Source organism: Octopus bimaculoides, chromosome 6 (assembly GCF_001194135.2).
Source record: "Octopus bimaculoides isolate UCB-OBI-ISO-001 chromosome 6, ASM119413v2, whole genome shotgun sequence".
Lineage (NCBI taxonomy): Eukaryota > Metazoa > Mollusca > Cephalopoda > Octopoda > Octopodidae > Octopus > Octopus bimaculoides.
The window spans coordinates 954,795-968,587 of record NC_068986.1 but is presented as its reverse complement, the minus strand read 5'-3'; the positions used below and the strand labels follow the sequence as shown (position 1 = coordinate 968,587).

Below are 13,793 nucleotides of genomic sequence, written 5' to 3'. Positions count from 1 at the left end.
TATATATATATATATATATATATATGGTGGTGATAGATCTCCGTCGTTCGACTTTGACGGTTCACTTTGTTCGATCAGCTGAATTTCGTGCTCTTGAATTTACATATAAGTAGCTTAGCATTCCATAGACACGTGTACCTTCAAGTAGAATCAGTTGCCTAGAAATTGCAGGTACATATTCGACAACTTTAACAAATACATCCATGATAGATAGACACTGCGAGAGGTGGGAGGGGGAATCGGGGAGAGAGTATGCACAGTATAGCCGAAAAGTTAAGAAATTTGTTTCGCAACCACTTGGTTCCCGGTTCAACTCCAATGTGTGGCATCCTGAGCAAATATCATGTTCTAAAGCTTCGAAATTGAATTGAATCGACAGAAACCCCTCCGGGCGGATTGTACCTGTGACTCATAAAATAAAGCCTGGCTACACTGATTCTACTTGAAGGTACACGTGTCTGTGGAATGCTAAGCTACTTGCATGTAAATTCAAGAGGACGAAATTCAGCTGATCGAACGAAGTGAACCGTCATAGTCGAACAACGGAAATCTATCACCACACACACACACACACATATATATATATAGTTCAAATATACAGAAGACAAAAGACGAAGGCAGGTGAGGGAACAACGAGCAGGTGTGTTAGTTTGACGTTCGGAAGAAATGGAAGTCTTTGACGCTTCCAGCTGACGCTCTTCGACAGAAAGGGATGAGCGGAAAAAATGGAGAGAACGAAAAAAACGGAGAGAGAAAAAATGTGCATATAAATATCAAAATAAAAGAAATTATATATCATTTAAATGCAAAAGTAACTTCTCAATCACCTTGTGAATGTGTGCGTGTTTTGCGTGTAACGATGACGTGTATGAATGGACTCAATAACATTTGGGAATGTTTTTCATATAATCGGCATTCTAAGCTTTTAGAGTTTTATATATATATATATATATATCCTATAGATCCTATATATATCTTTTGGCCGTACAAATTGAAGTCTATACGTAGAAGTTAATTAGATTTGATTGATACTTAATTTAAATTCCTCGAGGTTAATTGTTGAAAGGGAAGTATGCAATGTCCGAGAATTAGCATTGCGAAAGAAGCAACCATATTACGTTTGGGGCAAATAATTTCACCATCGTGAAATACTTTCAGTTTCTTTTAGCCTTACGATTACCCCACTCCGCGTTCAACAAAGGATTGCAACGATGCCCCGCGCTATTTTAGCAACGACTAATTCATAGACTGACGATGTCTAAGTTAAACTCTTACTTCAAAAGTCCTAAACTGTTAGTATTTTATAAGATGCATTTTTCCTCGGTCAAAGGGAAGTTCATACGGCGGTTGTTGTTTGGTCCCAGGTCATCTATGATCAAGCAGCCTTGTCTTTTACTTTTTTTTTATCTGTGTCATTTTTTAAAGACAATACAGTGTACTTTGAGTGAGATGTAGTTGTTGTTTCTAGCGAATCAAGTGATTAGACAGAAACTCAGTGTCCAGTATATTGAACATGCAATGTAATTTGTTTTGTCAATAATCATTTCCATCTCATTTTAGAGGAAATCCGCAACCGTTCCCTGAAGCTTAGCAGTATTTTGACTGCTTGTGGAGTAAAAAGTCACCAGTTAGTTGGCCTAATGTAATTGTAAGAGGTGAAAATCGTCGATTTTTGCAGAAGTACAGTGTAAAAAGTGACTATGATAGATCTGCTTACACTCTCGGTGAATTTATAGCCATTCCAAAGAAATATAAAATAAAATTACATTATTTTAACGAGAAATGTAACATTGCGAAAGACGACAGCATCCAATCACTTTATAAGATTAGAACACCCTTTTCTTGATCAGCAGAAGTTAAAACTTCCTAACCTCGCAAATTGCATGTTGAAAAGTGTAAAGGTATTAATTAGATTTTAATCGATAAAGAGTATTATATTCCTTTACTAAACGTTTTTTTTTTGTCTCAATGTAATTCAATTTTCGATTATATCTTAAATTTCTTCTTATCTAGCTCTTGTCGCTTTTTGTTGTATTTCATTATCTCATCGCTTGTGTGAACTGATTCTATCTTCTCCACCCAATTGTTGTTGACAGATGCTTGTTAATGCTGACCGCTGACGAAAAGCTGCTTACATCCAGCTTGAAAATCAACAATGATTTTAGGCCCGTTCTTTAAAACCTATTTCGATAAAGGGTCATGTTAAAAAGATACATTTCGGCAGAACGACAAGCTCAACTTCCCTGTGAAACCTGGACTCTACCACATGAATATGGGCAGCCGTCTTCAGTGCAAACTCAAAATCAAGATAATTCACATAAAGAATTCAAAGATTGTGAGAGAATTTTCGCCAGGTATGTAGAAATTAGTAATATAGTAATGAAGGTATTACAAACATGTATGCATGAATATAATCTTTTACTAGTTTCATCCACTGGGCTGCGGTCATACAGGGCCCCTGCCTTTAGTCCATCATAACGACCCAGGCACACATTTCAGTCATTTTACTTTTATAAGTATTTTTTTAAGACTAGGATAAACATCAACACAGACCTACATATACATATATATATATATGATGGGCTTCTGCAATATATACGTCAACTACTTTCGCTCAATTCAAGGTACGAAACAATTGTATGTATATAATTCTGTTAGAGAGCTGTTCAATGGGGTGGAACATGAATCGAGATGGTTGCGAAGTGAACTTCTTAACCACAGTTATGCTTGCATGTAACACACACACACACACACACACACACACACACACAGAAGCGCTAGCAGGCTAGCTTAAAGATAGCGAGTTGTTACAGAAGTTTCACTTCAGACAACCAGATCTATTTATACAAATAACATGTTTCCGGTTGGATTTCGCTTAGTGTATAAGCGTAATGGTGGTCAAGTATGCGAAAGGATTATTATTGTTATTCATGAATAATATACTCTCTAATTGTTTATTTCATGGACTTGTTGTTCTTTTGATTTGAGTAAGACCTAGACCTAAATGTCTGGTACCTTGATGATGCTTGTTTGGGAGGCCCTTCTGACAAGGTGCTTGCAACTGCGAGGACGATGATCGAGGAACTTGGTCGTAGATCTCCAAATGCGAGCTCTGGTTCCTTAATCACCCAGTTTCGCATGAGCAGACTACTAAACTATTTGACTCGCTCCCCTCAATCGCGATTCCTCCTTCATCAGCGTGAGCTCCAATTACTGATCCAGCTTTTGAGTCCATCTTTAGATCCAAAATGACTAACCTCGAACAACTTTTTAAAAGCCTTGAAGTGAGTCCCACCAAAATGTTTTTATACTTAGGAATTACTTGTCCATTCCTAAGCTATTGCATTTTCTGAGAGTTAGTCCCTCTTATAGATTCCTGTCGTCCCTCCAATACTTTGACGACCTAATCTTCAGGAAACTCGAATGCTTCGTCAATGTCGCACACACTCCCCAGACTCCCGCGACCAAGCTGCTCTGCCCTGCCCAAACGGTTTCGGGGGTCAGGGTCTGCGCAAGCGCTCGTCTCCATCTCTTCTCCGTTCTTTTCCCCATCCACGCTTGCTCCCCTTCGGTAGGCAACATCCTCTCCTCTCCAACATGGACTAATTCCAACAGGGAGATGGATGAAGCTCTATCACAGAAGAGAGAGATGGGCTTGTCAGTTCTGGTTACAGTGGAGGATAGACAGAAACAGAGACTATGGGACAATCTGTGTTCAAGTACTACTTTCAACTCTCTCCTTGATCAATCTGATCAATTTTCAAGGAGTTGCCTACTTTCAGCTGGTGCAAAATTCTCAGGGGACTGGATCGATGCCCTTCATCTAGTCAACACTGGAGGTCTACTCAGTCTCCATGGCACTCAGAGTGGGCGCTGACGTCTGTAGGGGACTGAGAAGCCGCTGTGGTAGAGCCCTCGACCCCACAGATCTTCACGGTCTATCTTGCCGCCTAAATGCTGGTCGCTTCGCTCGTTACACCGAGCTAAACTTAATCATTAAGCGGGCCCTGGCTCAGATTAATATCCCCTCAGTTCTGAAGGCGTCGGAGTTATCTAGAAGTGATGGAAAATGACCAGACGGTCTTACCTTCTGTCCTTGGGTTAGAGGTAGGTGCCTCATTTGGGACGCCACAGTCTGCGACTCCTTTTCTCCCTCCCACATCTTGGATGCTGCAGTTAATGGGAGGGTCACGGCTTCCCTACCGAACGGAAGAAAACCCTAAAATATCGGGACCAGACAGTGAACTGTCTCTTCCAACCTGTGGCGTTTGATACGTTCGAAGTAACTGGGCCACTAACCGCAAAGTCCTTGTCAACGTTGGCAGCTCGTCTCATCGAGGTGTTAGGTGATGCTCGTGAGGGCGCTTGGCTTTCCAAACGCCTTAGCCTCGCCATCGCCCGTGCTAATGCGAGCTGGCTTGCTTCTGTAGGTTCCGTTAAACCTTGTGGTGTGCAACCAGTTGCTATGATGAAAAAGAAAGAATTCTCCATAAATGGTTTCAATACAGTTTTAACAAAGATTTGGAAGAAGTAGATGAAAGTTCTCCGGTAATTTTCTTTCATGTAAATAAATGTTTATGTTAATTTAAAAATTTGCCAGCAAAATCTTATGAAATGACAATGTTCTAAAAGATGTACACGTTTATATGTTATATATGAAAATAAAAAATGTTCCCTGTCATTCATGCATCATATGTGATACACATACCCAGTTTTTATTTTCAACCCATACAGTAACTTGGGACTTATGAAAGGAAAGCTTTATATTACTCAGAACATATGAAACAAGAGCTAACGAAAAATCTGAAAACAAGCATGGACATTTTGGACAAACTTATGAAAATGCTTTAGATAGGCAAAAGGTCGAAATAAGATTTTTAAAATATGGATACACGATGTCTGAAAAAAAAAAAAAAGACAGAAAGGTCTTAGATAAAAAAGGGCCGCTATGCGTTTTGCGGTGAGCTGACGAATCTGCCAGCATGCAGCCTTAACTATTGAAATATTGATACACAATAAATATGTATTTTTACCCCCATCACCACCTCGCCGAATACATACTGTCAAATTACTGAAAGAATAAAACTCTGAAATCCATTCCCATTATTAGAAAACTGAACGAATCCTGCATTTTCAAATAAACAAATAAGTTCATTACAGGACAATCTTAGAGTTTAGTATTTCACTTTTGTCAATGATATAATGCAAGTGAAAGTGGAATACTAAACTCGACCATCACTCAGTTTTTTATTTCAAGAACTTGGTCACAATTTTGGAAATTATTCGAAACAATGATTTACAATTAACATTAGTTAATCGGTAAATTCAGTGGCGTAGTTAGTAGATGGGGTGGGGGGTCTGTCCCTTTTTAATGGGGCTGCGCACACTTTAGCTACGTCCCCGAGTAAATTTATTTGATTATTTTTCTATGTTAAAAGCATAGGTAATCAATTAACGGGTACTACTAAAGCAGCGCGGACCCGAACGCGCAGTCGCGTCCGCGCTAGCTAGTCGTGAGTGGTCGAACCTAACCCTAACCCTAACTCTAAACACGTATTCATTTGCACACGCGGGTTAGGGTTAGGATCGACCACTCAAGACTAGCTAGCGCGGACGCGCGACTGCGCGTTCGGGTCCGCGCTGCTTTAGTAGTACCCAATTAACGTAGAACTGGCACAACGCCAACAATTTCGGGGATAGGGTAAGTCGATTATATCGACCCCAAAGTTCACTTAGTACTTTACCTTTCATCCTTTCATAAGTGATAAAATGAGTTCAGTTGTTACTTATTTTATCGCCTCCGAAAGGATGAAAGGCCTTGGACGGAATTTGAACTCAAAACGTAAAGATGGAAGAACTGTAACTAAGCATTTTGCCCGGCGCGGTAACGATTCTACCAGTTCGCCGCCTTATGAAAAATAACATAACGTTATTTCATGGATCTTTGCTGAGCTGTACCTGACTTCGAACGCAGCCATCTTTATATTCTTGGGTCATTAGTGTTGGATAGAATGCGTTGCGGTATTTGTTTCAGGCTGTGCTTTGTCTCTGAATTTTCATCCTTTCGAGATCGATAAAGAAAAATAGCAGCCCAGGGCGGTGAGTTGGACGAACCGTTAGTGGATACTTTGGGATAACTGTTTCATCCCTTTGCGTTCTAACGGCAGTACCAGCGATTATACTGGATTGTCTTGGAGAAGGGAGATCTGCATACACGGGTTAACTGCTGGTCTTCCACCCCAACATTATAGGTGCGGATACAAGATCAAGCCTGATCGGCGGAGGCCCTAAAAGAAAAACAATCATGTTTTTACACTCCAATTAAAGGGAGGCCTTGATGGATGCGATTAATAGGATTGAGGAATAAAAAACGCTAAACATCAAGTCTTCGGTGACCAAAAATGCTTATAGCGACAAAAAAAAAAAAGAAGAAAAAAAGACGTTTCTTAGTTCTCAAACTATTTACTTTGCTTTATGTGTTGTTTTATTCTATTTTATACAAAGCTTTATTTTTATTCATATCAAGTAACATGTAATCGATCTGATTCTTGTCCGCCCGGAAACGTTCATCTGGAGCCAATAGCAACATGTTTTAATTTTACTGTTTATTCTTTCTCTACACTTCTATCATTTGTAAAACTAAACAAGTGTAGTGTGTAGTGTGTGTGTGTGTGTGTGTGTGTGATTTGCGAACTTTTATTGTTTTAGAAAAAAAAAACTGAAGGAAAAGTGCTCAACATGTATGTGGAGTTTGAATATTTCATAAAAGTCTGATGTTTCTTGAATTGTAACTGATTTTCATATTGTTAATTATTCAACCGATATCGTTTGAATAATAATTTTAAAAATAAGCTTTAGCATGTACACACAGACGTACACTGCCACTATTATATACGTGTGTGTGTGTGTGTATAAAATATATATATATATATATGAGAGAGAGAGAATAGGGAATATGAAAATTCCACACGAACGATGAAATAAACTAGCTATAAAAAGGAATAAAAATTAAGCGACAAGAAACATGAAATATGAGAATTGTATCAGTCATCAAGGAGAGGCCGTTCACACGAGTTATATAAGATGTGATGCAACAAGTTTTAGAAAGCAACAAGACTTCCATGCCAGAATACAATATAAATAAGAATCCGTTTCAAGCCCAAATTTTCAAGTTGAAAACAATCAACAAAAAAGAAATTTCGTAAATATTGTATGAGTAATGAAAATTCTATGCGTTTGTAAGTGGAAAGCATCTACGCAGTCGATTCTTTAACAAGAATTAGTTACGAAATCTTCCTCAAACCACATCCTACTCGCCTTATAAATGGATATAATGGACAGTGATGTACAAAAATATGGGATGGTCATAGATGGATTGCTTTTGATTACAGATCTGCTAAATCAGAGCTGACTTAGGGCTAAACAACTTGAAAAGCTTTAGTCAAATAAATTGGGGTTATCAGGCCATGCTGCGCAGTTATAAACAAAAAAGGTACAAAACTAAAATCGAAGGCACAAAGTTGATAGAACGGTCTACTTTTAGCTGTGAACGATAATAGTTATTTAATATAGAAACATTATAACCTTGGATGAAAATAAAAATGCGATGCTTATAACTTTCTCGTTGCTAGTAACAACGTTCGATCTGGATTTTGTTCATGGTGTTATTAAAACACGAGTAACCCCTTTTGAGTAGCAGACCTTGTGACCTTGCTCATCGTATATTGGGTCAACACACTAAAAGAGTAATTTAGCACCTGTCGTAAGTCGTACATCATATATTACATTAATTATTATAGCATATATATATATTAGTGTAATCATGCATCACCATTGAGCAAATCATTAAAAAAAAATTCGAAAGAAACGAAACTGTTCAAATTTAACAGACTCGCATCTCAAGATTCTGATGAAATTTTAGCAAAATGTAACATTTCTTATAATTATGAGTGTATTACAAAGTATCATAACAGACCGCAGGTACTTCCAGGCCTGATGTAAATAAACTACAAGCATGATATATACATACATCTGTAATGTACGCAAGGCTTATTATGTATCGTAAATGTGTACAATTTATTTTAATAACTAATTGAACAATATGGAATTACGCTTACTGGAACTTAGTACACCGGGCCGTTCCACAACTAGGGTTTCGATTGGTAGGCACATGCATACTTCTCATGTCCTTGTTAAAGACTGAATTATAAATATAAGGTTTTGCGGCAAGGCACGAAAAACCAATGTTAGGATTTGGTATCTGTAAAATTAACTGAGGTATTCTTAGTAATAAAATTAAAATATTAGCGTTGGGAACATTAACAATGCATATTTTAATAAAAGTCACCGAAGTACTGTAGGAAACAGACCGACTTTCGAAATATATGAAACAAATACAAGACTAGAGGGGGGCAAATACCTACCTTTCGCACCTAAACTGGAACAATACATGACTGGCCAACCGATATAACGCATCCTGATCAATTTAAAAAGAAACCCACATGCATGCTTATTTATCGTTAACAGTTCCATAACATGCTTTCCTGTTCCGTTGCCACTAAACACTTAACATTTCTCTATTCAAGTATTCAACTTTATCCGATCAATGTTAAATGCCAAACTTAATCAAGAAACAGATTCCTTAATAAATTCATTTGGAGTTATCTCCCTTCAATAGTACTTTATCCTTGTCCACATTATAAGAGGAGGGTGACTTGGCAGACTTGTTAAAGTTGTGGAAGAGTGAGGCTTCTCTTACACTCTGAGTTCATATCATGCAGATGCCAGCTTTGGTTTCCGTCCTTTCAGAATCGATAAATAAAGTACCAGTCAAGTACTGGAATCATTTCTTCTTCTTCTTCTTCTTCTCACACGCGCACACTCTTTCTGTGAGAAAGACTTGGGACGGGAGGCACTCACAGCATCTCTTTCAGGAAAAATGGAGAATAGCTTGCAACCTCTTCTCATAGAAAAAATAATACATGACTATAATCATCCAGGTATGGGCCAAGGTTCAGCATAGAATGGAACGGAAATAAAGAAAACTGTACAATGTATTATTTGTGAAATAGTTTGTGTGAGTGGTGGAGGGACAAGCTAATTGAATGGTTCACTAAAGTGCTATTTAGCAAATGTTGCTATGATATATTTCATTATATTAAAGCAACTAATATATGTGTATATATGCATATTTATACATACATATATTTTATTCATTTGCATAATAGATGTGAATGGAATTATAACAGAAGACAGGATACATGGATATATATGCATACATACATGTGTGTGTGTGTATTATATATATATATATATATATATATATAATGTAGTATATGTATGTAGTTATGTATGCATATCAATGTATTTCTGAATCTGTGTATAAGTGTATGAAGGTATATATGAGTGTATATATGTTTGCATGTGTAAATGTATGTGTGTGTTTGCATAAATATATGTGTATATGCATATATGTATGTGTGTATGTATGTATGACTGTATTCTTTTACTTGTTTCAGTCATTTGACTGCGGTCATGCTGGAGCACCACCTTAAAGGGTTTTAGTCGAAGATATATAAATATGACAAGTTTCTTTCAGTTTCTGACTGCCAAATCTACTCACAAGGTCTTGGTTGACCCGAGAATATAGTAGAAGACACTTACTCAAAGTGCCATGCAGTGGGACTGAACCCAGAACCATGTGGTTAACAAGCAAGCTTCTTACCAACCACCCATGCCTGTGCCTATAATATACAAATGTAACATTATCCCATTTTACATTTGTCTTTCATGTCTACATGTGTTGGACAGTTCTTCTCCAGCAAGATATCTCATAGCATGTTCTTGTCCTTTGTCATCTCCTTCTTGAAACTCAGGATCCTGAGAACAGCTTCAACCATATTTGCTTTTGTCTTCCTTGATCTTCTAATTTGCAAGTGTATTTTATCCTTGGATCATTTGGTACATTTTTTTTACTCAACTGACATCCTACATACGTACCACGTCCAAAGCCATGCAGTCTTCTCCCTTGCACACTGTACCTGATTACCTCCTAAAATATGTCTGTAATATTTCTATTAGTTCAGTTTCTCCCTCTTGTCCGTGCACTCTAGCATTACGTACCCAACAGACCATACTTGCCTCACATCTTTCCATACTTTATACACCATCCACAATCAGTTTGATGACCATGCAACATCACATTACACACACAAGCATCATTCAGTCTGACTAATACTGAGGAAGAGACTCCCTTTCTTCTTGGCATAACTCACCTCTGCTGCTCATTGGGTCATCTTGTCAACAAAAGACTATTATTAACTACTTCTTGGGAACCTCCCAAAAGTTTCAAAGAATTTATTTTAGAGGTGTTTTTACTACTAACTATTTCTGTACATCTTCTAAATACAGAATTATCTTTTTCTGTCAGCCTGCCTGTGAACTCACTACACCTATTTTCATTTTTTTCTGCAAGTACACATTACATAGACCAAATCGAATTCCTGTCTGCTCACACTACAAGCACAAGCATCATTCAATCTATCCATCACCGAAGAAGAGAGTCCATTTCTTCTCAGCATGACTTACTAAACTTTTTCCTACCTATTCTTACTCTGACCACTATGATCTTAGGACATTCATCTCCACTGCTCATTAGGTCATCTAGTCATCAACTACTTCTTGGGAATCTTCAAAAAATTGCTAACGATTCTGCCAGCTCACTGCCTTATTAATCATGAATTCAGATTTTGGCACAAGGCGAGTTATTCAGTGGGAGGAGATGAATCAATTACATCAACCCCAGTATTCAACGGATACTTGTTTTATCAACTCTAGAAGGATGAAAGACAAAGTTGACCTCAGCAGAATTTGACCTCAGAATGAAAAGACAGATGAAATGCCACTAAGCATTTTGCCCAGTGTGCTAATCATTTTGCAAGCTTGCCACCTTTTGCCTTATTAATAATAATAATAATAGTATATATGTGTATGTACATGCATGTATATATTTATGCATAAGAATGGGTGAATCTGAGTTTTAGAATAGATAGATACTGTCCCTACAGATAAGAGGTGGCTAAATGTTTTGATGGTATGAAGGGCATCCAGCTGTAAAATCCCGCATCAAAAAGATTGCTCAACCAATGCTTACATGGTGCTCCTTTTTTGTTCTGCTTTTTCTTTTTCTTTTCTTTGTCTTTTTGTTTGTAAAAACTTATATTATGGAAGAATCATGACTATTACTTAGGATTTGTATTTTAATTAAAAAATTACAGTTGTGATTAAAAATTGCACTGTATCGTAATGATGTATATGTGTATATACATTTTCATATTGTAACCTCTAGCTCTATTGTAGTCATTTTTTTTTCTTTTGGCTTGGTATGTATAAGTGAAGACTATGCTTCACTTGAGATGTTTAATAAAAAAGAAACATATCCAGAGTTGTCACTGCATTGCCAAAGAGCAGTCATTATTTCCCATTCTCACTACATCTCCACATAGTTTTTATATATTAAAATTTTGGAGTTATCTTCCTCATCTTTCTTAACCAGAATTAATCAGTTAGACAATATATCTTTCTCCTAACTACAAGGTATAATTTTCATAAACTTTTTTTTTTTGTTCACTACATTTAACTACGTTAGCACTGATTATATATATTTAATACAGAAGACTGATCTGGCTAATTTACTTCAGTTCTGTTTTATTCTAGGTTAAAGATAATATACCTGGCTTCTGTGGTCCTGTTGTATCCAAACGTTTCATAATTCTTGCTGAAAGTTTGAAATGTCTTTTTATATATGTAAATAGGCGTGTATGTTTGTGTATGTGTGCATGTGTACATGTGTGTGTATGTGTGCATGTGTACATGTGTGTGTGGGTGTGTTACTTCTGGGCAACACAAACACACGCACACAAGACAGACTTCTTTCGGTTTCCAACTGCCAAATTAACTCTCAAGTCTTTGGTTGACCCAGGACTATAGTTGAAGATGCTTACCCAAGTTGCCATACAGTGGGGCTGAACTCAAAACCACATTGTTGGGGACCAAACTTCTTTACTACAATGCTATATTCTGTGATATTTCTTCTCTCTCTGAGTTCAAATTCTACTGAGGTCAACTTTGCCGTTTTGTCCTTTTAGGACTAATAAAATAAGGTATTTGTCAAGTACTGTAGGCAGTATGACCAACAAAGCCTTCCCTTCAAAAACTGTTGGCCTTGTGCCAAAACTACAAATCATTATTTATTTCTGTAGAAATATTCTCAAATTTAACTCTATTTTTTTTATTTCAGAGTCTAGTCTGAAATGGCAGTCTTGCTTCATATCACTGTCAGATGTCAAGTACAACACATACTATTAAATATCAGAAACCAATTATTATTGAACTTATTCAGTAAAAGACTTTGAACATTCCAGAGTTTCTCTTATGTTTCCAAAAGCAACAATAATAATGATAATAACTTTAAATAAAAAGTAATGATAATAACATTGAATTTCTTTTTTAAATCGTTATTTTGTCAACAATAATATTTAGCAAATCCTATAAAGACGCAACATTTTTGCAACATGAAATCTATACATGTGCTTACTTGCAACCCTTTGTGTATTATAGATGCATAGACACATGCACATGCACACACACACACTCATATCAACATCCATATATATATATATATATATATATATATATATATATATATCTCCAGCTATTAAACTGCATCACCCTTGTAAACTTTGCAGTTGGATAGTATCTTGAAAAGGTCAAAGTTCATGGTTGAAGTTACAGGGAGTTATCAAAAGGAACAACAGACATAGCCAGGCTGAGTTTCAGGAACAGCTATTTATTTATTTATTTATTTTTGTTTTGACTTTTTTATCACTTACACTCATCAAGCAATTTACACAGCAATAACATTTAATTAGGTGTCAGTGGTGAATATCTCTGGAAAGAGAACAGTAAATGTTGAAAGTGGGATTCTGTAGTGCAACAGTGACATTATGGTTCTTAATATGATGCTTTTAACAGTAGGCTAAACTTTTTTTATTGATGTCACTTTTAGATATCACCAAATGAGGGATGATGTAAGGCACTGACCTACATGGCGTTTTAGTCATAAGTTCCCTGTTTAAAGTATGTCTAAATCAAGGGGAAAATATATTCACACTTCTGCTAGAATACAGGTAATGTCTGTGATGCGCATTAGATTTATATGTGTTTCTATGTTTAATTCAATGTTTGCATGAGTATGAATGTATGTATACATTACATACATACATACATACATACATACATACATTACATACATACATACATACGTACATGCATACATACATACATACATACATACCTACATACACACACATGCATACATACATACGTACATATAAATAATTGAGATTCAGTGGAATTAGGTACTTAAGCTGAAACAGCAAGTCAGTCCAGTATTATCCGCATAGCTTGAAGTAAGGGGAATAAAATCAAAATCAGTAACAGGATCTCAAGAAGTGATGCAGTATGACCATTTCAAGCAGCTGCATTACATCAATTTAAATGCAGTACTATCATCAGCTGCACAAATAAATAGAATTTTAACCAGTTGGACTCATTAATATTATTTTTCTCAAATACTTTAACAGAGCAAGAAGATGGAAGAAATCCATGTTGTTGATATGGTAGCTGAGAATAGACTACACACACACATATATATATATATATATATATATGTATGTATGTATGAATATACATATATAGATATACATATATATATATATATATATATATATATA

General features: G+C 36.5%; 1 protein-coding gene and 1 long non-coding RNA gene across 6 annotated transcripts in view; one reads left to right on the top strand and one right to left on the bottom strand.

Moving 5' to 3' along the window:
* LOC106873607 (citrate synthase-lysine N-methyltransferase CSKMT, mitochondrial) overlaps positions 1 to 8,994 on the bottom strand; it is a 12,372-nt gene extending 3,378 nt beyond the window's left edge. The window contains exons 1-2 of one of the 5 annotated variants that reach the window (XR_001409900.2): positions 8,424 to 8,994; positions 5,560 to 6,287 (exon numbers count right to left, since the gene is read on the bottom strand). Coding sequence is in view for 3 of the 5 variants with exons in the window: in XM_014921052.2 (XP_014776538.1) it covers positions 8,424 to 8,532 (109 nt within the window). In the remaining 2 variants the exon portion in view is untranslated. Of the gene's footprint in view, positions 1 to 827; positions 1,569 to 5,559; positions 6,288 to 8,117; positions 8,343 to 8,423 lie in introns of those variants that run through there. The other 4 variants (XR_008264336.1, XM_014921052.2, XM_052968525.1 and 1 more) reach the window with 4 other exon arrangements.
* The window catches only part of LOC106873608 (uncharacterized), a 30,153-nt gene extending 17,654 nt beyond the window's left edge, over positions 1 to 12,499 (top strand). The window contains exons 2-4 of the long non-coding RNA XR_001409901.2: positions 1,561 to 1,901; positions 2,097 to 2,354; positions 12,299 to 12,499. This is a non-coding gene — a long non-coding RNA (uncharacterized LOC106873608). The remainder of the gene's footprint in view (positions 1 to 1,560; positions 1,902 to 2,096; positions 2,355 to 12,298) is intronic.
* The last annotated feature ends 1,294 nt before the right edge of the window (positions 12,500 to 13,793 follow it).